Source organism: Paramormyrops kingsleyae, chromosome 2, assembly GCF_048594095.1.
Source record: "Paramormyrops kingsleyae isolate MSU_618 chromosome 2, PKINGS_0.4, whole genome shotgun sequence".
In the NCBI taxonomy this organism is placed as follows: Eukaryota; Metazoa; Chordata; class Actinopteri; order Osteoglossiformes; family Mormyridae; genus Paramormyrops; species Paramormyrops kingsleyae.
The window spans coordinates 25,261,186-25,286,190 of NC_132798.1; the positions used below are offsets into that span (position 1 = coordinate 25,261,186).

At 43.6% G+C, this 25,005-nt stretch overlaps 1 protein-coding gene across 1 annotated transcript in view; it reads right to left on the reverse strand.

Moving 5' to 3' along the window:
* ipo11 (importin 11) overlaps positions 1-25,005 on the reverse strand; it is a 160,237-nt gene that overhangs the window by 87,599 nt on the left and 47,633 nt on the right. Inside the window, exons 13-18 of the mRNA XM_023803047.2 lie at positions 21,804-21,894; positions 19,467-19,514; positions 18,474-18,579; positions 12,794-12,920; positions 440-473; positions 16-56 (exon numbers count right to left, since the gene is read on the reverse strand). Of these exons, the coding sequence (XP_023658815.1) occupies positions 16-56; positions 440-473; positions 12,794-12,920; positions 18,474-18,579; positions 19,467-19,514; positions 21,804-21,894 (447 nt within the window). The remainder of the gene's footprint in view (positions 1-15; positions 57-439; positions 474-12,793; positions 12,921-18,473; positions 18,580-19,466; positions 19,515-21,803; positions 21,895-25,005) is intronic.

Genomic DNA, 25,005 nt, shown 5'->3' on the forward strand with positions numbered 1-25,005 from the left:
AAGACACAAACCCACCGGCAGGAACTGCTCGGTCCTGAACTCGAAGTCGTCGACGGGTGATGTAGCGTTAAGGTATGTCACCGGGTTACTTGGAGGTGTGGCCGAACCAGTCTGCAATATTTTCTCCAAGGTGACTTTTCCGATTTATATTGTTCAAACGAACAAAGCGGTAAAATCGGAATTAAACCCCGCCCCCAGAATGGGAACTCTAGACCTTTGGAAATGACCCTTGGCTGCAGCATGAAGTTAGAGCAATAAATTACTTTCATTAAGTACATTCGCATTCGTGTAGCGAAGGGCATTTAGGTTTGACAATCAGCAACCTGAGTCTTTTTTTCCCCACCTCATCACAATGTAACTAACTCAAGGCAAGGAAATTAGGAAGTAACAACTCTGTGAGTGTTCAAGGTTATATTTCATACAAGCATGAAAAGGATATTGAGCTTCAGTGTTGTGGCCGTCTCGATTCGGACCTGAAAGAGAAGACGGCAGACTTGAGCACAGAATGCATTTTTTTTTCCCCTTAGATCCACAGAAAAATAATTTCCTGTCTTATATGCTGTTCATTTCGCCTTGCTGTACAAAAGGATAGATGACGTAACTACGAAGCCAAAGGCTGCTGGGAATGGTACTGTGGGAAGCGCTGCTTGCCCATCTCTCTCTTTCTGCAAGGGTTCTAGGTTGATCGAGGCCTTGCCGGTGCCCACTCGATTAGGCGGCGCTCCACGGGCAGCTCGGCCAACCCCATCAGAGGAGCGTGGCGGCAGATGGCTAATGGGTTTTCATGCTGGCATCCCACCCCCTTTAATGCTGCTAATAGGTAGCCAGGCCCCCCATCCCATCCCCATGATATTGCTGTCAGTAAGCCATGTGGCAGGTGCTCCCCAGACGTCTGCCCGGAGAACACGGCAGAGCTTTGAAGTCTCTCGTTTAATCTCCGACCTTCTCATTATCAGGCAGCAAAAAGGGGACACGATTTCAGCTGGCGAAAAAATAAAAAAACCTCCAATGCAAAACTTCAGCCATACATAAGGGCCACAAGAGAGAACTCCTCTTCAGCCTCGGTACACGTTCCGCGTATCAGTCTCGGAAAGGAACATGCTAATACAGCACCAGCTAAAGCATCCATCAACATCATCAGTGAAAAAATTCAGATTATGCTGCATGCCGTTAAATTTTCTCTTAAAATTCAGTTCAGCATTGTCACTTTTGAAGGTCTGCAGGCAGCATCGTCCTGACACTACAGTAAAGAAGGCCTTTGGCCAGAGAAGATGCATTCGTGATAAACAGCGAACCCAGGAAATTAGTGAGCCCTGCTACACTGGGGAATGTAACAAATGTCTCATTTAAGCTCCTCCATGCCCTTTCTGCCTCACTTCTGCTGATTAATGGACCACGCATTTACAGTTTCCTCCACCTCCACCCTCAGTCCGCCCACTCAAACCATCAACCTCCATCCACGCTCCAGCTACACATAGTTTCCCAGGGCATCTCTCTCCAATACAGGTAACAACGCCTGACTTTACTCATGAATACAGATTTCATCCGCATAGCTCGGGGGGCGGGAATGATCTGCCACCGGCGCAGATACACATTTAGCAGTTTGGTGGGGGGGGGGCTTGGAGACAACCATATCTCGCCTACATTCCACAAAGCATTCTGGGATATACTGGACTACAGAGAAAAAGTTCCTCTGGGTGCTCCTGTGATTAGTGTCACATAAGGGAACTGACATGTACTTCTTGTATCTGCATGCCTGGTTAGGTTTCTAAACTTCTATATTTGCTGCTTCAGTACACAATGTCCACAGGTTTATTAAAGGTACTATAAAAAGATAAAAGTTAAATGAAAAGAAAAATAGTTGAAATGAATCTAACTAAGTACCTTCTGACCGTGAACTGTGATGTCCAAGGTGGACTGTAACTGCCTGAAGGTGTTCTGTGCCTTCCGATAAGCCTTTCCTGCACCTGGTAAGGTTCTATCATGTCCCTTTAAGGATTATCTTTAAAAAGGAGGGGCCAAACTGGGGGGGGGGGTGAAAGGCATTGTAAGGAAAATGTGAAGAAGAGTTTGTTACAAGAGAGCCTTAATTTGACACATCAGTGCATTTTTCCTGCGTCATGCAGTTCGTGCAGCTCACTGATTGCCCTGTTACTGCCGTTTGTCTCTCCCACAGTTGGTATCGTCATTGGACTCGCAACCCACAATCAACCATCGACCATCTGCCCTGACCATCCGCCCCCTCATCATTAAAGGGTTGCAAGTGCACTCCAACGTCACGCTCTGTGGAAGACCCTCCGAAAAGCAATATTCATACAAACTTTACAGAAGGTTGCATGCTTCTGATTTTGTACCTCGTTGTCTAACGCAGTGTACTATATTGTATTTTTTTTTAAATTCCCATTTGCATCACCATTTCACATTAAGGTTGTCATTGTTGGGATTAGGGTTTTGCCCCTAGAAATGAATGGACGGTCCCCACAAAGATATGAGTACAGGTCTGTCAGTGTGTGTGTGTGTGTGTGTGTATGGATAGACACACACATATATATCAGATGACCATATTTGCACTTTCATAGCCCACGCTTGGTACTGAGTGCTTGCCAGGTAGTGAGAACGCTGGAATAACTAAAATTAGTCACCAATACAAAGCTTGTGTGTGTGAGAGCACATGAAGATTGCTGTATGAACATGTGGGTTCCGTACTTGACCAAGGTTCAACATGTACCGTCATATCTGCTATAACACAACAGATGTGTTCCCATATCATCACTCATTATGCAAAACAGCATGATAAAAATAAGGATTATAGAAAAAAATAGGGGTGAAGCACAGCACAAAACCTCACTAAATCATTAACCAAGACATTCATCATGCTCAGAATCCTTTGATCTGGCTTTTGAGTGTTTAACTATTACTTTTACTTCTAACACATGAAATTTCACCAATACACTGTCTTATTACCTTGTTCACTTGTATTTCCAGCAATTTTTTAAAAATAGCACTTCCGAAATGAGGCACGCGGTCTGAGCATCAGGTGTATTCATCCATGAACCGGTAACAAAACGAAATGATGTCAGGGATGACACCGGGCAACCAATAAACCAGCAGGAGACTGGCTTTGTACACACATCTCTCCCCATTTCCCAGTTACAAATGAGCTGATTTCCATTTTAGAAACTCCCGTTGCCCAGCTGTTACTCAGTAACGCAAAACATAATTGCATTACGAGAAACTGCATATTAGCCAACGTGATTCTGCGTTTTAGCGATGATAATCTTCTACTTACCTACAGCCAAAGAGAAAATTCACATCTGATAAACACGCATTACAGCAGAATAGACTGTGTTTGGTTTTGTTTTAAAGCCTGTAGTAGTAGCGCAGAGACAGATGCAAATTCTGTTCAGCTTTCCAGGTAGCCTGGCATGCTAATCACGACGTACAGCAGGCCATCATTGCTGTATCGTCTGACAAAGAGGTTTAGTGTCGGGCAAAGATGACTCTTGAAAACCACTTAAAAGTAAGTAATATGTTTGGTAACACGGTGGAAGTGCAGTCACAAGATGTTATTGCATGTCCGCAGAAGACAAGCTGGGGGAGTGCAGAATAGCTCAGCTCAAATTTAAATCCATCATTTCCAAACGCAAGATTTGGATTAAATATATGGTTTTTACACAGTGCATTTCACAAGATTAGCTACTGCAAGCCCTACAATAACTTCAAGGTGAATCATAAGAAAAATACCGGGTATGGCATTCAAAAAAGCTAATTTTACATGGTTTAAAACTTGAAAAATATCCCAGATAAACCCAAGATGAGCAGAAAACCCATATCTTGACAACCGTAAAGTTGTCAGCACAATGTACCTAATTCTCACTAGAGGTAACGGGCAAACAGCATCTGCTGCTTGGAGCTCACTCATCTTTTGGATGAAGACTTCAGAAGGTCAAACAGGGGGTCGACAATTCCTCAGATAACATTCAGAAGTCATGCTCAGTGCCTCGCTATTTTCACAGACTGAGCACAGAGGCAGTGACTTTCCAAGGGTCACGGACGATTATGCACAGACCCAGGGAGGCTGCACTCCCAGCAGAGTCTGTCATGTTCACTTGGAGTCTGGGGTTTCAGAGAACTCACTCAGCATGCACCCCCAACCCCCCCCCACCCCCCCCTTGGGGTTTGTGCAGGCCTACATCCGAACACCGCGGTCGCGTGCTCCTCCTCCCCACTAAAATGGCAGGTTTCTGCAGTACCAGCTTCCCCAAAATTTACAGAGACAGATTATCTCTCCCGAAATCCATGGGTAAAACAGCCAAACTCCAGGCAGACCAGCCGTGCAACAGTGGGAGGTCAATATCCTGGGTCATTCATCCATTAAAGTACCACAGGACAGGATTTAGTGGTTCAACACATATAATGTGATGAATCAGGGGAGGTGAACACACCGTAAAGTTCCCATTGACATACGCGGAGCAAATTAAACTTCACCTTCACTGCAGAATTACGGGCTCAGTACACGGAACTGGAATGAACTTTCATGAAAACGGGCCATTACTGTGGAAGAGACAAGCCAACCCTTCGATGAGGCTCAGAAGCCGTAACGACATCCTTCACGCTGTTCAGTGGTGCTGCAACAAACACAAACACACGAGCGGAGAAACACAGAGACGCCGCTGCTTGGTGTCCTTCTGGCTATCATTCAAAACGTATAATATGGTTAGAAATTTTTTATCTTTAATATGCATGTACTTCAGCATAATCGCAACTTCTGCTGATGTATTTAACTAATTTAAAAGCATCACAAACTGCATTTCTTTGAAATGGCGCAATATACTTTCATTCCCCTCTATGTTCTATGATTAACTGTTATTTGTGTCGACTCATATCACGCAAACGTTTTGTGATATTGACATCTTGACCCCAGCAATTCTGGGGCCCCCTGACAAAATGTCACCCACATTATATATTATATCATCACATATTCAAGAGCCCCTGTAAAGTGCGCCCAAAATCTGCTAGGCTACCCCTGCTCCACTGCAGCTCTCCTGCAGCTCCCCAGCTGCTCATTGTCGCAGTAGGAAAACAGAAATGGTTTTCCACAAGCGCAGCTGGAAGCGGGATGTGAAACGAGATGTAAAGGGGCCCCTGTTTTGCCAGTTTTCGGAGGAAGAGAACGTGACCGACCGAGAACGTGACCGACCGAGAACGTGACCGACCGAGAACGTGACCGACCGAGAACGTGACCGACCGAGAGCGTCCAGGGCAGTTGGAGTCGGTGGTCAGACAGACACATGGGCAGGCGGGAGGACGACTGCGTCTGCTGTGGGGCTTGACTTTCAGCCAATAGTGGGTCACGGATTTAGTCTGAGAATCATCAGCAGAATCACAATCTGCACCGAACTGTAATCAAGCCTCAATTGGGGGGGGTGCTTCATCAGAGGTGCAGAGAGTGGAGTACTAGCCTCTCGATGGCTTTCTGAAAATCACCACCTCACCATCAGGCGTTGGTACGATTGCTCCAACACCCTAACCCTATGGCTGGATAAGCATAAAGAGGCCAAGATAATTAAAGGCTCGACGGCACCAGGCCTGTGCTTCGGCCCGATGACGCTTCACTCCCCCCCCCGCCCCCCCTTTCAGACAAAGGCAGAGGACGGCCGGTCTTTACCGGCCCACGTGCTTAGTGAGCTCATGCGGCGGAGCTTATGTGATAGCGGAGGGCGCTCACTGGCCCACGTGACCTGCGGATGCAGAGCGATGCAGCGGTTCGTGGTACTACGACGGCAACAACATGCTAGATAAAAAAGGAGACAATAATAATGAATGGACTGTAACTGCAAATTATTATAGTAAGAGAAAGAGTGTGTCGTTATGGACACCAATGGTGAATTCTCAATGGGATTCCAGAAAGCCGAGCGGAACTTAACAATCTGCAATTTTGAAAGCGATTTATAATTTCAGCTCCACTCAAAAGTCCATTTCGCCCTGACTTCATCCAGCAATTTCAGAACACGGTGATGGCGTCAGTCGGCCACTAGGAAAAAAAAAATAATGAGTCACTGTTGCCTGCATTTTAATGGGGGCGCAGAACTAGCAATTAAGGAGACGCTTTCATGTAAACAGCACAGACAAAGTTGTTTTTATGTGCATGTAAAACTGCATTTGCAAGGAACAGTAATTTAAACTGAAATGCTGGTTATCACACCATCCAGAAAAAAGACACTACTTTCACTGTGAGTTTGCATTATTCATTTTCTTAATTTATTTTAGAATAGAGCACCTTTGAAGTAAATATTATATTGCTATGATAACACCATTCATGCTGCTATAATTCAAATGATCGAAGTTTAGCTTTCCAGGACTTCCTCCAGAGTGTAGATGCTTCACTCAACAATTATATTACTGCTGTATTGCGACTCTCCCAGTGACATCATTTACAGTACCAGACAAAAATATGGACACACCTACTGAAAATCATTTGTTCTTCAACATGATAACGACCTTAAGCACACCACGAGGTTATGCAGTAAGTATTGTGAGCAAAGAAAGAGACCATGACCTGGCCACCACAATCCCCGGACCTAAACCCTATAGAGCTGGTTTGGGATGAGCTGGATCATGGAGTAAGAGCAAGGTAGCCCAATTGTTCCCAGAACTTGAGGGAACTCCATCAGGACTGCTGGAGAAGCATTCCAGATGGCTACATCTGGAAACTGGTTGAATGAAAACCAAGAGTCTACAATGCTGTCATCAACACAAAAAGTGGGCTACTTGGAAGAGACTAAAACTTGAGAAAATGTTGAACACTTGTCTTGCTTGTCGCAGTATTTCATATGTTTTACATCAATGCCAGGAGGCCTTTTACTATAAGGCGAATAACGCATGCAGATGGCCAGACTTCACTGCTACTGTATATCAGTTGTTAATTACATCTGCTCTATGATGTATGAGAGCTGACTGCGAACTTTATTCAGATTATTTCTGCATTCTGCCTTTTGCACTGGGCCTCCTGGGTTAGGCCTCAGGTTCACCTTGACCCAGTAGCAGATAAGCAGTTATGGAGACGGATGGAAGGACACATTGTTTTATCTGCTCATGCTTCAGCTTTCTTTCTTCTAGCCACAAACCTAGCGAGTCATTACTGCCAAACCAGAACATTAGACACTGCACAACTGAGCCAAAGTTCACATTTAATAGATAACAGCACAGTCACTGACCTTTATGGAATGAGGTCCATAAAAGAAAATGGAAACTGGTCATTTTTTTGAATAAAGTACATTTTGAAGCCTCCTTTGAAGCTGCCGGGACATGTACTGTATAGAAGTTTAGATAATTCTTCACACTTTTCAGACGTTAACACTGACAGAGTTCAATTTGGAGAGAAAAAAAATGTCCCATGAGGGCAAATTCTCACATTGCAGCCATCTGAACAGCCAGAAGGCACCACAGCAACTAGTCATAGGGCCACAAACGGCAAGGTCAAGCTGAAAGGCAACCATTCAGAATCAACCAATCAGAAATACTCTGTTGTAGAGCTGTCACGACTACTCGATATGTTTTTTAAAAAAAAAAAAGCACCGATTAAAATTTGGCTTCTCAATTACCTGGCAAAATGGAAGAAGGCAGACAGAGCAAAGCAGGCAAGGGCCCAAATAAAGAGCAAACGCCTCCGGTGTGTAGGAGAACTTCATATTAAAGGTGAATGAAAATGCAGTCTGCCAATACTGAAAATCAGAACTTACATATCACCTTAGCACAACTGCAATGCAACATCATCAAAAAGACACCCAAAGGCTCATCCAATGTGAGGGCACCTATAGGTACCTACAAGACATGTGGCCTTCAGTAAATTAGCAGCATCATCATGCATAATACGGAACACAGTCAGTCTCTCTCTCTGTCCCTCACACACACACAAACACACATGTGGAGTTTGCCTGTTCAAGTCAAAAGTTTTGTCCTATACACAATAAAACTCAGGACAATGTGCAGTGAAATGCATTATTGCTGAGCTACCAACACTGTACAAGGGACACACATATAAGGGACATAATTATAGGGAGAGATTAGATACTAAACAAAACAATAATCATGAATATCCATCCATCCACCCATCTTCTGTACCAACATGTCCTATGCAGGGTTATGGGGTCATAGATATCCATCGTGTGCAATTGGAAGTTGGCAGCAAAGTGGAAGGTAGTACACACACACACACACACACACAATTAATATAATCTATAGTGATAGTCCCACTCTGTCATACTACATTCGGTCCACTAGTGTCACTGGACATCTCCATCTTTGGCAGAACGACTCAAATCTATTCTATAGTAACAAAACCTCCTACGAGACAGACACAGACTCAGCAAGAAAATCCAGCGGCAAATAGGGTGGTTATAATGTATGACAGCAATGATTACTGAAGGGCAATGTGTCCGACTCCTGGGCTCACCATTTAGCTGATTTCGAGTTTTACAGTTTTATTTGATGACCGTTATTGACCGCTGATTGCAACGGAAACCAAATCACACCCCAGACTTGATGAGGAAACTTTGTCGTATGGAAAGAGCAGCTCAAAATTTCAATATAAAAAGCACCGAGTCAATGAGATGAAAGTCACCACCTGTGTGTTTGGCTGAAGCAGCCTCATTGCCATCTTACCTCACATTATGCAGGTAATTCATAAGCATACACAAAACTTATGGAACACAAACCAAAAGAAAAAAATATAATAGTGGCCCATTAGCAAGGCCTGCTGATACTCTAGCTCAGAAAAACCAGGACTGCTGCATACTTTTTAAAAACAAATTCAATGTCAGTGGCTTTTTAAGACCTTGACAAAGACAAAATTCCATTGTGCGCCTGTGTGTCTGTGTGTTGTGAATGAGAGAGCATATCAGGCTGGATATGAGCTCTGTGCAGGAACCCCACAAGGCCACAGTCCTCTCTGAAAAGCCTATGTCACAGATTTGCACAGAAATGTGAATTTTTTTTTTTTTTTAAAAAGAAAAAGAAAAAAAAAGTAGGGGGGAAAAATGGGGAACCAATTCATGGGGAACTACCACACCTCCCAAGAGGTGCAAATATCACACAAATCTGTGGAGCTGTTGTCGATTTTTGGAGTGGAAACCAGGATTGGTTTTACACAGAACTAGCTGCCAGTTTCAAAGATTCATGGAAAATCCATGATGGGAAATTTTAAGAGGGAACCAAAGTGAACATTGTGAAGAATTAATAGTCCTTCCCAGGGGCATCGGTCTGGTGCGGCAAACCCACGCTAACTGGGAGAAACAAGCTCCACGTCGCCACCCTCACACCTAAAGCCAGCGCCCCCCCCCCTCTGCAGATAGTGCTGTTTACCTACCTTTGATTTAAAATTGAAAATGGAAGGAGGGTTTTCCCCCCCCCCCAGATGGAGATGTATTGGGGAAGATAAATAAAAGGACCTTTAGGAATGGGAAATTTCACACGAATTGACCATGCTCTTCTACAGCTATGACCTTTTAAAAGGCAACAGGCACAAACCGGGATTTTGTTCTTTCATTCGTCTGACATCCTTCAAATCCGGTGGTGGAATTTGAAGCAGTGCTCAGCTTTAGTGGACTTTTCCTGTTGTTTTTTTCCTCATTTTTTTTTTAAATAAATAAATAGGAATACTTCCCAAGAGTAACATGAAGTCCAACAGACGGTACCACTGGGGCTGTACTCCTTGACTGCTAGCATAGGCCTCTCATTCAGTGGAAATCAACTGCCTTTAACCCAATTCCAGCTAGTTTTGAAAGTCCTTGGACATTTTGAACAGACACATACACACAGACAAACATAACGGCGTGTGCGTGTGTGTTTGTGTAGAGACACACACACACATACATGATATTTTAGTCATACAGGTAAGATTATTCAATTTGTCTTGAGTCAACATCTCATAAAAGACATTTCAAAGGCCTTTTTATCACCAACACCTGATTTTTCCGCATTTTAAGACTTTTTAAAGGATCCTCACAAACACTGGGAACCGTCCCTAAAAATTGTGGCTATTTCCCAAGCTGTACCACCACAGTAAGTGTGCTGCAATATGATGAACTCTACTGGCTCTGCCTCTTCAGCAAGGTGAACTCAAGCAGGAACCATTCAAAGAAAAGGCAAGAGCAGCCCCCAGCTCCGAGATGAGGTGTGAAGCCCAGACTCCGCTGGCTTCCATCAAGGCTAAGCTAATTAATCTTCAGCACGGCTGGACCCACACTGTGAAATCAAGCAGAAACAGAGTGTAGCATCCTTGTTGTACACACACCACTTCTAGAGAAAGGTTTCCGATACATGTAGCCTGAAACTGAAGGTAGCATTTGATTACATGATGTTGTTTTATGTTTGCGCGCAACATGTGTAGGCTACTGCGCGATGAGCTTCCGGTCTGCCAGATAATTTGCATAATTAATATTTTAATTTCTTTGAATGATAAATTGATTGTATACCAAAAATTCAAATGCCTTTTTAAAAGTTGTTTCACAGCAGTATCTCTTGCTGTGCCAGGGTATCATCCCCACCAATGACAATCGATACAAACCAAAGTCCACAGGAGCTGGGAGTCCAAATGATTTCCACCCTGTTTCTCTAACTCCCATAACAACGAAGTGTGTTGTGTCCTAGCAGACATCAAGGCCAGCTTCCCCTCACCAAGTACAAACACCGGCTTGCCTACAGGGCAAACAGATCAACTCAAGATGCCATCTCAGGAGCTATCCACACCATTCTAACCCACACAGACCACTCAAGAGCCATGTCAGAATGTTGTTCATTGATTTCATCTCAGAATTCGATAACATAATTCTCAACAAGCTGGTCTGCGAATTCCACAAGCTGGACCTGAACACAGCATTTTATATGTATAGTTTGGACTTTCTGACTGTCAGACTCATCATACAAACCTCCTTCAATTCTCATTGAGACCACCGCCTGAAATGGAGATGTGGGGAGAGAGACTGCAGCTTCAGGTTGCTCCCTGTTCACACCACAGTTGACCTCAGATGGTCTGTTAATTCCCCTTCTCTGGATAAAAAGCCAGCCACAACAGACTTGGTATTTCTTAGGGAGGGTAAAGATAGGCTTCCCGCTACAAAAACTCCTGGAAATTTCTACTGGTGGTGGACTACAGGGAGCATCTGTCCTACTGCATAAGAGTACAGCACACCATGCTGACTGGAAAGTTCTTGAGCAAGCTGTAAAGCACCAAAAAGATCACTGGATGACAGCTGCCAGATACTGCAGGTATCCATCACGACTACTACTTCTGGTGGTTCCTCAGAATTATCACAGACCCAAGTCCACCCCATCCTCCAGCAGTCTACTGTACAGTTGTTTGGTAAAGAAAAAAAGAAAAAAAGGTATAGGATCATACACTGCCAGTCAACCAGGAAGAGCTTCTTTCGCCAGAGCTGAACCTGAACCCTCCCCCCACCAACTAATTTCTACACTATGATGCTGCTGTATTTCATTGCTATTATGTCAACTATCTCCTCTTTTATCTTTCAGAATGTGTGCCTGGCTGACAGTTTGTCTTTGTCCAGTACCCACTGGGCAGCATTTGTTTGTCCAGTCATGCGCTTTATTCGGTACTGTGCTCTGTCCTCAGTCAGTACTTTCCTTACAGTCTTGCACTCTGCATTACCTCGGCCGCAATGCCGCCGCACTCATGCTCACAGCAATCCTGCTAAATCTATAACTGAATCTCCATCCCCCTGCTCCCACCTTCCCTGAACCTTGAATGTAACCACTGCATTCTCTATCCCTATTGTATTTCTAGTCACCTACCATGTTACATTTCGGTAAATGTCTGGTGCGTGCATGGATGGAAGCGACTACTCAGCTTAGTTTTACTAGAGTAACCTCACTCTACAGTAACAAAAATCCATGACCCTTATTCTGGTCAATCCACTTATCACATTAACAATGACTTACTTACAAGTTGTTCATCATAAAGTCTCTCTGAATATTTTTGAAATATGGGATTTTTTTTCTGCAAAGTATGCATTACTGGCTGTAATATAAAAGTACAGAATCTGGGGCATCCAATATATTAGTTACTTTGTATTAAAATATACTGGAGCATCTATGTAGTGTGCAGATATAGGATTACCTACTCAAAACCTCGCTGAAAAGCTGACAAATTGTTGGAAAATGAAAATTAAAAAAAGGTGTCAGCACAAATATGTACACCCCCATACACAAAAGCTTCAACACTCTAATCAGTGTACTTATTCGAACCAATGATTATAGTGGAACAACGCTGGTATATATAAAAAAGGGAATGACAGTCAGCAAATGAGAATCCAATTCCACTCATCATAGCAAAACTTAGGACGGATCCGTATTGTTTGGCATACTCATACCCTAAGCTTCAAGAGTAGGATAATACAGGAACACATTAAAAACGTGACATATTTTCATGCAGAAAAGGTCAAACTAGCCTTGAGCCTCTGAGATCAGAATATTCCCTGAACTGTTAATGCCTTTTGCAGTGTTCGACGGTCTTCATTTTGAATTATTCTGTCATGATTGCTGTAGAAAATATGACTCTCTTTATGAGATTCGTAATAAAATCTGACTGCTCTCCAGTGGATCTTTTCCGGTTTCGTTTTACCCCTGAAAAAAATTACAGTAATTTTAATCTGTTGAATTAAGTGGCACATTTGATTACTGCAGCATCCATTCTGCCCTTAATATGGTATTAGGGTACTTAGTAAACGGCAATAAATCGAAACAGAAAGTGCTTCTTTTTCGGGCAGCAGCTTACCACGAGGTCTGGGTCTTGCATGAGGCCCAGGATGGCTTCATACAGCAGCGGCCGCAGCTCTGACTTGAACTTCACAGAGATCCACTGGCCAATTAGCCAGATCACCCTCCGTCGTATGAGCTTGTAGCTGGAGACAGACAGAGGACAGAAAACAGCATTGAAATGGTGCTGCCTGCAGAGAACCTTTCTTAAAGGCCCTCACTTAAAAAGAAAAAGAAAAAAGGTATTCAACCCGAAAGCCCGAATAAATTCCAAAGAAACCTCTAAAATTAATCCGAGTTCAGGAACGACTCCTAAAAGCTGTTTTTTTTTTAGTGCAGATCTTATTTTAAAAGGAAACTTTAAATAATGCACCCATCGATACATAATGGCTGTATGCTGGGAAGCCAATCTGTTACCAAGTAACACTTCCGACTGCCTATTGTGCAGAGACAAAGACAAAAACATGGCATCAAGAAACGCTATTTTTACGCAGAACTTAGCTAAGGCATGTGTACACAAATGTTTCAATGCTGCGACGGAGTTGGGACTGAATTCTTTCCACAATTGACACATTTCTAAAGAAATTTGCAATCATAAGATTAAATGTAAGAATGATGTTAATTAAAAATACATCATCATTCTTAGGATGTTTGTTAAGGAGTAATGAAAAAACGCTACAGTAAGCTGCTTCTGTATGGATTATGTCTGGAATAACACAAGGAGGGACAGATTTCCAATGTCAGCACATACAGCCTTTGTCATGAACCTGCATTTGTGGGTGTTTGAAACTGACTGCGTTCTAGATCGCAGAGAAAAGTCATTTGTGTGAGGCTCCCACCTGGGATTCAGAGCACACATGACATCAGGCTTGTGTCATGTGATATTAGGGTACTTATTTTAGAGCTCACATCCGAGGGCAATACCACGCTCCTTCGAGAGCAGATTAATTGAATGTTTCTGCATCTACAGCCCAGATTAATGAGCTACCCAGTCCCTGGACTGGGGCAGAAAAGCGGCTGAGTAATTACTGCTGTTGGTTAGAAGAGCTTGTTTAGAGTGCTCAACACTTCAGCTTGTGTGTTTCTGCAAGCGCTACGCTAGGGCACCAAAACAGACCTCCAAGGCTGCTGTGATAACTTGAGGTGGGGAGGGGGGGGGGGGGTCAAACATTTACTAACGGCAACAAGTCAGTGTTCCGAATTCCATGTAAAACACAGTGCCAATGATAAACCACTACCGTTTCTTTGATGGGTCATGGACCAGCAGTTGCAATGAAGGGATCTTCAAAGGGAAATGAAAATGTTTATCCCCCTGGTATATTTCCCCCCCCCCCAGATTGCATTTCCACCCCACAGTCCATTTTCTTTTTCAGTATCAAGATGTGAAGTGTGGAAATACAAAGACAATGACAGGGAAAGGAAGGTGACGGCAATAACAAAACCCCAGGAGCAACAAGAGACTTCAACAGGTACACCAAAGAAAAGGATCCTTTAAGAACTGCCAGAAAAAGTACCTGATACCAAGGCATGTCCCTACCCCATATCTCATGCCTCTAATTGTGCTTTATGAAGGCCTCGAGAGCAGCTATGGGCCTGGTCACGGGCCTTTAAGCTACAGAATCCATCAGCAATTCTGGTCACTCGAGGTGAATCCCGGAGAGCCCGGCGCAGCCCCGCAAAAGCACGTCCTTGAGGTCAGGCGATCGATAATTTCAAGTGACAAACTCACTCCGGTGGCTTAGCCGCCATACCCAAGTGGCACGGTTCCTCTGATGTCATGCCTCAAGTGCATGGGCATCAATTATGATGGTCGCCCGGGAAACGGAATGACAAGTCATCGCCAACACCCTACTGGGTGGCATTCCTTTAATTGGAGGAAGTCATCCATCCACAATGTGCTGACAGTGACTGAAGGGAATGCGTTTCAGGTGTCAATCATACCTGATCAGTTCATGGGGCTGTGGGGGTCTACAGAGAGTAACACCCCCATAAATATTTACACTCTGCCTTTCCCATCATGCCGCAGCCAGACAACTATTCAATAGGTGTTTGGGACTGATACAGGCAGACAAACTATAGAACAGAATTAATGTTTACAAATGCAAACCTCAGTTCAAACAAACACCCACCACGAAGCATTCCATTTGACATCTGTATTAATGCATTTATATGTAGCCAACACATTCTCAAATTTCTTGCATTTCCATTAATTCTAGGGGAAAACCCAATTGCCCAGCCGTGAGTGTGGAATACTTCTGCGCTATCTTCTCTGCAACGACAATTACTTTATTGAAATGCAAATCTATTCCTATCACAGACAAATGCTATCTGTCTAATCTAATTTCCATTTCTAATTTAAACTGCAATCACATTTCTTCCGGTGCGAACGGACTGGCACACTGGCCCTGCTCTCCTGCTGGGTAATAGAGAAATACAGAAAGGAGGCTCTGATGGCTTTGTCCCCCCCTCTGCTTGGGAGTCCAGCATGGACCCCACCCCACTCTGCCTAGGTCCCGCATCACAGGATACTGGAGCATGTGGAACCCCCAGGACATTACAGATGGCTCCTCCTGATTACTCTGCTTCAAGCCCATCGGTATGAACCGAAGAAGGATGCACTCGTAGCTTCAAGATCAACTTCATGTAATGCTCTATCATCTGAAATGTTTGACTCGACAGGAACTCAAGGTAGCTTCCATTATTCTAACTGGGATTAAGATCTTGGTTGCATCCTTACACCCTAAAAAGCACATACGACAGAGCTGTGCACCTTATGCGGTAGAGCGGCGCGCACAGAAGTGTAATTATGTGCCACTGTGACGCAGACCGCGGACAAGTACAGATGCACGCAACGACACCGGTCACTTGTGTAAGCTACGCCGCACGTTCTCCATAGGCTCGACGCAGAAGTATAAAACAGCCCTAAATACGACAGGATCTGCTGATCCTGTCTACAGTGTGAATCCAGTCCCAGAGAACCACCCCAACATCCCTGTCCACTGTCACTGCTGCTCAATCTTTCAACTATGCTTGCAAAAGTAATCAGCGATCTGGACATTCAGAAAAATGACATCCCAGCATCTGTATTCAATCAGCTTCTTCACAGGGGACTGGGAAATGCTATTTTCAGATTTCCCCAATACCATCTTTTTACACTGTTCGGCCATTTGATTCCCTCTAGATCGAAAATCATAAAGTGCTTTGTGACAATTTGCTAATCATAATATATTAAAAATATGGCATACTGATTAACTGGTAATATAAATGAGACACTTTAAACCACATTTCTGTATTATCCCTCACGGTGACTCCAACCTTTACGATCCTTGCATAAATCCATAAGTAACCCAAGCCAGCGTCGCCGGATCTTTACTAACATCTTTAGTGTGTCTCTTATGAGCATGTGGTTGCTACAGTTAAACCCAAAGGCAATGACAGAAACCTTCTTCAGGTGATCCATTGTTTCTACATCAAATCCTGGAACCAGAATAGTCTGGAAGCTTTACACAACAATAAAACAGACAAATGGGGGGGGGGGGCTGAATTGACTGCCAGACCTCTATCACTGACAAAAGCTTCCATAAGCATCTCTCTGTTATTTACTGCATCGGCAAAAAGCGGTTTGCAGGCTGGGACACAATAAGCTCAGAAGGGGTCGCCCTCTGCCGTAAAGCAGAATGATCTCAGCTGATGAATGGGACTGGGCTGTCGTCACCTTCTCCCTAGATTAAATGTGCTTTGCTGTGCGCGCATTCATGCTGTCTGGAGTTAACATGTCACTTGCATGTTTACCGTGTACCTCATGCTGCTAATTCCAGTGCACACAGTGTCTGGCTGTGAACAGAGTGATTTTTTCTTTTTTTACTTTTATTCAAGCAAACCTTTCGTTCTTTGTCCGTTATCAACTAGAATGAGAAAAAAATGTATATGGATTTTAATTGAAATGGTAGTTTTCATGGAATGTATTTATAAGTCCAAACACAGAGCTGAAATAAAAGCTTTAAAACATGAAGGCAGGTACACACTGCCAGTGTGAAAGCTCAAGGCTACATCCAGCAAACAGTGAACTGGAGTTACACACACAGACATTCGGATCGTTTCTGACCCCCCCCTCCTGATGCACGTTTTGACCCCAGAGAATCACAGGCAGGTGTCAGGACCTTTACACAGGCATAGCAGTCTGCCGACGGGATCGCACCATCTTATCGCCAAAACCCCAAAGAAGCCCTACGCTCCAATGAAACCCCAACCTTTGGTTTCTGGACCTATTCCATCTGAACAGAATAGAAATTTGAGATCCATCCCTTTTTACTATGCGAAGCAGATTATCCATCTAATTCCCCCAAAATCCACCTCTACAGTATCCTGGAGCACAATCTGGTTTAATCTGGTCTTTAATAGTGGATATTTCTTTCAATGCAGTATTATCTAATTAATTTGCTGTATTAGTAGAATCAACAGCAATCCTGTGCTAATAACCTGATTTCTGTTTCACCAATATACTGGGCCAGTCTATCCTTTTGGGTTAAAAAAAAAAGTCCAAATACATAAAAACAAATAAGAAAAAATAACTTTGAGGCGACAGCTTGACGACATCCGAGGCCTGAAGGACAGCCGAACTGCCGGAGCCGCCGGAGCTGCCGGAGCCGCCGGAGCAGAGCAAATAGCATGAGCGTCCGGCTGGGTGTCTGTTAGGCGGGAGAAGCGGCAGAGCCATTCCGTCCGGCCTTTTACCCCCGAGAAAACAGATGGGTATACAGGCCGCAAACTGCTGCTTGGAAGCCAATCCACATAGAGATTAACGGGGTGACATTTACATTAATACGCAAAAGCAGAATTCACTGTTCCGCTGTTCAAAAAGGAAGGGGAAAAAAAACAAAAACAAAATTACGCTTTGTGTACTTGAACAAAATAGCCTTTCAGAGAATTTCCAGGTCAGTCCTCTGTGATGCTTCCATTCAGCGAGTACAAACAAGACTCTTTTTTTTTTCGTCTCAAAAAAAGGCTGCTTTATATACTTGAGTCACCCCCCACAAATTCAGCGAAACCAAAACAAGTGAAAAGTCCGAGCTGGAATGTTTATTGGATTTCATTTACCGACCTTTTTTGAGAGAGATAAAAATGCAATAGTCATTCTAAAGAGCATCACAGAAGTTTCTGATGGAAGAGCCCAGTCAAGATTCTCTTTGAAAGCAGTAAACCACCTAAAATAAATGATGTGTGTATTGGGGGGGGGGGGAGGGGCTGGATGGACAGGCTTTCATCTCGAAAACAGCCACGGTGCTTTGATGTGGGAGTCCACATGGGCACCGCATGCCTTCTGTTCACCAGCAGGGGGAGCCCAGCCCAAGATAGAATCACTAACTGGTCACCCATCACTCTCCATCCTGGTCAAGTTAACAGGTTAACGGAAAAAGCTGCTCAGATCAGGTTACTATCTGCAAGTTAATGGGAAGTAAGGATGGAGAAGCGGTGTGGATTTCAGGGCAGTTACGTAGTGTTAGCTATGGTGCTGATTGGCTGGGACCCGGACAGCCGATTTTTGCTCTCGTGGCCTGTGACTGCTGGAATAGGCTGCAGGCTCATTGTAACGCCATGCCTGATAAGCGCTTACAGAAGACGGCTGTGATGATAGCAGCACAAAGGGTTCAGTGCAGAGCCCAACGACGGCTGGGTAGCTGGGAGGGGTGTCTCAGTACCTGTGATGGCTGACTTGCAGCTCAGCCAGAAGGTGATTCTTGAACCACAAGTCAAAGTCCACATTGTCAAACAGCTCGTAGGCGGCGAGTCCAACGGCGTTGTACACTGTCATAAGAGAGGAGGAGATGACAGCCGTGAGTAGCCTCTAGTACAGTGTTTCTCAGTCTGATCTTGTGGGGCCCACAGCCAGCCCAGCTCCATGCCAGACAGTCCACATTTTGCCTGGGGGGTCACCGAGGTTGAGAAACACTGCTCTAGTAGTAACACACACCAACCACGTCAATAAGCAGATAAAAACCTCAAATATATTTTCCTAATTTCATGTTTGTTACTGACTAAATGCAAGTATAGGACTAACAACTGTGCTAACAACAATCCTTTTCCATCTACATCCAATAATATAACTCTAAACCATAGATAAATATGTGCCTTTGAATTTTCCTCCAGGGCAAGTGAAGTGTTACAATTCAAACATTAATTGGAGACATGCTTCCTTAGTCTAATAAGACTGAGATCTTATAAATGACCCTAAACTTCACGGCTTGGTCACACAAATCCCACCGGTGTGCGAAGCGACTTATCCACGGAGCAATGTCCCCCGATCCAAAGGCCACAATAGCCATGAAATTCAATGAATTTGCCTCTACAGCCTGAAGAGATCCTACTCATACATACTGCAACGCTTTAAAGGTTTCATTTTCCCCGAACAGGAGATTGTTAAACGACCCGCCTTAAATATCGACTTGCCGAGAGAATGAGCTATTTATAATCAGATGCCATGAACTATGACCGCAAAAAGACAAAAAAAAATTATTACATTAGCCAGTGGGATGATTAAAAAACGTGAAAGGAAAACATTCGGACGTCTCCTGCTAATTCTCTACGGCTTCCCTGGTGTAGAATGAGGGGGGGTGTAAATGGATTATGTTAATACCACGCCTTGTTACACAGGGAGGAGAGCGGCAGTGGAGCAAGGGCGGGCTGGTGAGTACCGGCATCCTTGATGAGGAGTCGCACTGGCTCTTCGATGCTCGTGGGTCCTGGAAAAAAAGACAGAAAGCGCCTCATATTCATGGCAGAAGTTTATTGCAATTTCTCGCCGCCATGTCCTAATTCCTCCTGCCCAGCACCGAACGACGCCCTGCATTCCCTCTTACATCCGTCAATCACTCACAGACAGAGCGAGCTGAAAAGAAATGAGTATCGGAGAAATAAAAGGCAGCCTCTTTCTGATGCAGACCGAGTCCCGTAAGCTGGACTCTGCTGGAGGCTGGCAGAGACCCCCACAACTGTAAAGGGACTGCAATTCAGCTTCAAATGATTACCCAGCATGCCTTTGTATAGACACATCTCCATTGCAGGCGGTCTAAAGTTTGGCAAAACATTCTCTAGATGGAAAGTGACTAATTTCCCCCATTCAGTCAGACACAAACCACTTTGTGGTTTATACTTCCCCGTATTCCAATACAGGAACACATGTAATTCCGACAACACGATTACAATGACAACTACCAACAATTACATAGGCAAAAAGGAAACAAAATAACAAGGCTAACAAAGTTGAGATACAGGCCTACATAAAGCACCAAGATAAACCTGGGGGCAACATACTCAGTATTCAGCAAACGACTCCTGGCGGGAGTGCAGTCCGTACACACTCAAGACCCCCTGATTCTGTGTGTGTGTGTGTGTGTGTGTGTGTGTGTGTGTGTGTGTGTGGTCCAGGAATACATTACACGTCATAAAATCCTGTTATTTGACGTTGTGGGGCCCATTTTTCCAGTCCTCACAGGGGGAAAATGAATTTTATAAAATCTGTGAATCCAATCAAGCATCTAAAAATGCCAAAGCACTTGTTTTTTTTTTTTTGTTCCTTATGGTGTGTGTGTGGTCCAGGTATACCTTACCTCGTGGGGACCAAATGTCCCTACAACGTGATGAATACCTTTTTTTTTTTTTTTTTTTTATCTTATCTTATGGGTCCCATAAGGGAAAACTATTTCATAAAAATCCGTGAACTGCAATGAAAAAACTAAAAATGCAAATACTCTTGTATTTTGCCTGGTTACTTATGGTTATGGTTAGGGCAGGGTAGGAGTTAAAGTTGTCATAGTTAGCATTAGCATTTTTCCCACAGAAATGAATGAGGAGTCCCCATAAAGATATGATTACACGACTGTGTGTGTGTGCATGTGTGTGTGTGTGTGTGTGTGTGTATTGCAGCATTAACAGAAAATGAAAATTATTTAGGAGTGTTTGGCCAAATAGCAAAGAAAATGAATTTACAAAACCAAAACTGCCACCCCCAGAATCCTGTATAGTTTCTCCAAGCGCTTCCAAAATCCTAATGATCGCCAGGAATGAGCAGGTCCCGCAGCACCCTTACACACCTTCATGTAAATAAGAGATCTTGGAAAGGCAAACGAGAACTGAAGCAGAGCTGACTGTGTTTTTAAGGCTTCATTTACAAGACAAAAGACAATCAATGGGAATTAGTCCATGGCTCATTTGGGTGAGACAAAGAGAGAATGATTCTATGCAAACAAATAAACAAGCAGTAACACAGGGAAGGATGAACAAACTACAGGAATTACCAGAGAGACACAACACGATACGTACAGCCCTGGCCTTCAAACCTCAGGTTTTTACACTGCAATAGTGGTAAAATCATAATCTGATTTTAAGGGAAGGTCATATTTTTCACCAAGAGTTTGGCAGAGTAGTTCGATAAGCCAGACAGATGAGTGCAATGACAGTAAAAAGCAGAACGACAGCAAGATAATGAGATTTTAAACAGAGCAATAAAACGACCAGACAATTATTAAACTGCCCCATTGTACACATCCGCGTCAAGTACTTAAAGGTGATTTTTCTTGAAAGACACATCACCTGTTGGGGGTATTACTAATGTATTCTAGGTTGTAGGTATTACCGTATCATGGTACCATGAAAATAGTTTTATGAGAATCAAATACAGATAGCGATGTTTTTCAAGCTCGCAGAAACTATTTTAGCCATAAATATAATTCAGGACTGTGGAGTGGGTGAAATTAGCATAACATTTACATCCATTTAGTCAAAAAGCATCAGCTAAATAAATGAATGTAAACAAATTAAAATGTAAATTGGTTAATTTTGCCTACTTCACATTCCTAAATTATATTTAAGGCTGAAACATTTTCTGGTAGGTTTATATTTATGCAATAAAACAGATGGATAAAAACATGAGGATTAAGGCTAGCAGACTGAGAAGATACCACAATAAAGTTGTTTAAACATTTGAAGAAATACTGTGTGATACGTGGCCTTGTAATGATGTCACAACATACCTTGCAGATTCTGAACCATCTCCAGCAACACAGGGGTAAGTGTCTGACTGTAGCTGTGGAAGACATCCAGGAACAAAACTTCTGTGCATGGCTGGAAAAAAGAAAGATACGACAATCAGCACTTCTGCCAAATTAACAAACAAGGGCCAAAATAGTGGAATATGGGTAAGCAGATACAGGAAATGCCAGCGGGCTTCCGGGACACAAACCAAACCGGAAGGTGTCAGTGGCTGTGATATGTTAAAGCCCTAAATGGCTTAATGTGTGTAGTTTTGCAGAACGGTCACTCTAAAACAGAAGCCTGAGTGTGATACTGCACCAGGCAGCAGATTATGTAGTGAATTAAAGAGCTGGACACATCATTACACAAAAGGTCAACATTGTGTCAAAGTTACACGCACCCATGTGACCACTGGACTCGTCGTACTGTGCTGAAGATAAAATGGTACGTTAAGCCCGATTTAAATCATCTAACGGCCATTGTTTTTTGAAAAATGTCTGAGAACAGCTTAGTGAAGGGCAACTGAAGCACCTTAGAAAATGCAAGTAACAGTACACATATAAGGAAGAAGCTTTAGTTTAATAAATACTGGTTTGAAGGAGTCATCTAACACAGATGAAGAATACAGAACACAGAATTTAATCTGCCACAAATTGACAGCAACACAATGAGGATACAATGTCCCAGAAATATGAAGTTCCGGTCATTCAGGTAGGCAAATATTAATGCCGTCCTCTAGTCCCAGTCAGCAGATTGTACTGCCTGCACCAGCCCCCGCGAAACTGTCCAGACATTATAACATGATATATGGTATTGAGAATACCACAGTATTACCGTAATACTAGTCAAGCCTAGCCAGCACTACCATCATTCCCTCCCCCCCGGTTGGCCTCATCCGCCCCCCTGAAAACCAAAGCAGTCTAAAGAGGTTGTATGGCTTCAGACGGTGTGCTGTATTACCGCTAAAGACGGTGTGCTGTATTACCGCTAAAGACGGTGTGCTGTATTACCGCTAAAGACGGTGTGCTGTATTACCGCTGTGCTGTATTACCGCTAAAGATGGTGTGCTATATTACCGCTAAAGATGGTGTGCTGTATTACCGCTAAAGATGGTGTGCTGTATTACCGCTAAAGACGGTGTGCTGTATTACCGCTGTGCTGTATTACCCCTAAAGATGGTGTGCTGTATTACCGCTAAAGACGGTGTGCTGTATTACCGCTGTGCTGTATTACCGCTAAAGATGGTGTGCTGTATTACCGCTAAAGATGGTGTGCTGTATTACCGCTGTGCTGTATTACCGCTAAAGATGGTGTGCTGTATTACCGCTGTGCTGTATTACCGCTAAAGACGCTGTGCTGTATTACCGCTGTGCTGTATTACCGCTAAAGATGGTGTGCTGTATTACCGCTAAAGACGGTGTGCTGTATTACCGCTGTGCTGTATTACCGCTAAAGACGGTGTGCTGTATTACCGCTGTGCTGTATTACCGCTAAAGACGGTGTGCTGTATTACCGCTGTGCTGTATTACCGCTAAAGATGGTGTGCTGTATTACCGCTAAAGACGGTGTGCTGTATTACCGCTGTGCTGTATTACCGCTAAAGATGGTGTGCTGTATTACCGCTAAAGACGGTGTGCTGTATTACCGCTGTGCTGTATTACCGCTAAAGATGGTGTGCTGTATTACCGCTAAAGACGGTGTGCTGTATTACCGCTAAAAGATTTCTTACAGGGACTGTTCTCTACACAACGGAGTTAGCTAAAGTTTTCTTTTTTCTTTTCGTGCTCCAACACTTAGGACGCTAAGAGCACCAGTGCTGCAAAGAGAAAATAAATCTCTCTTACAGATCCATCTGTATAAATTACAGTGTAAAATCATAAGGGGTCCAAGCAGGCAAAAAGTCAAAGGAAAAAAACAGGTCTGAAGGAGGACAGAAATCAGAAAAATAAGGTTGCACCAGGGACTATAAATTAAGGGAGCAGGTTTATAAGGGAGTTATGGAGATGATCAGATGGAGCAGACCGAAAAAGATCTGATCATGCCAACAGCACCCAGGATTAACAGCTCAGCCTAGCAAACAGAAGCCACCCGACGACAACGCGACGGATGGTAACGGGCAACGTGAGCTGGCATGGTTCATCCAGTCTAAACCTCGGCTCGAGTCCTGTGACATGAAGCAGTGTGACATCCCAAAGCATTTCCTAAAGTTGGTAATTCCCTAAGTTCTAACGAGGTTAAATTACTCTTGGTGGGAACTATACAGGTCATCTTTTCCAGTCAACAAAAAAAAATAATTAAAAAATACACTTTTATAAACTGTTTCAGAAATTACAGTTGAGTTTTCACAGAGTGCTGCTCCTGTTTATTACTGTTAGTAGTAAAGTAGTGACTAGTGACAGCTAGAGTTCTATTTTGACGATCTAATGCAAAGTGTGATGTGCAAAGCAGGACTAACAGTTATGGGCTTGTACAAATCCATTTTGCTATTTTGATGGCAGAAAAAACAGACTTTGCACCAACGCATGGCACAAAAAGGTTGTCCGAAATCTCAATTATTCAAAGGCGTGTTTTTGGTGTAACAAGCAATAAACCAATCAGAATGGAATGTCACCTCACCATTAAAAGGCAGCAGTGCATGACCTACTGCAGATTGCCATTACAATGACGCATTTGCCCAGCAAGCCAGATCACTTTTCACCTGAGAAAACGAACATGCTCGTGCGTGAGGTGAAAAGGTGTGAAAATGTCACCTATGGGAGCAGCACTGTTGCACCAAAGCCACTGGAAGAGAAGCAGGCGTGGGATGAGATAGCAGCAAGTGTGCCCTCGTTTTCTGGCATCATTAAATCACCCGTGCAGTGCCAAAAGCGCTATAATGATGTCAGAAGAGACATGAAGCTCGCTACGGAACAAGAGCAGCATTTTATTTTAATCTTGGGTCTGCGGTACACAAAATTGTGCAGTTTTTAAGTCATCTTAAAATGTTCAGTTAAAAGGTAATAGGGCTGTTATTCTTCTGCATTTTATAATTTAGATTCCTTACCAGGCTACAGGTGACTCTTCTGCCAACTGATCCCTCCGTACCCGCGCTGCTGCCATTCTCTCCTTTGTTGGCATCGGCACATGCAATTCAGCATCACGCCTTCTAAAGTCCTCTAACGTGTCCAACAGGCATCCATCACGCATGGCAATGTCACGCAA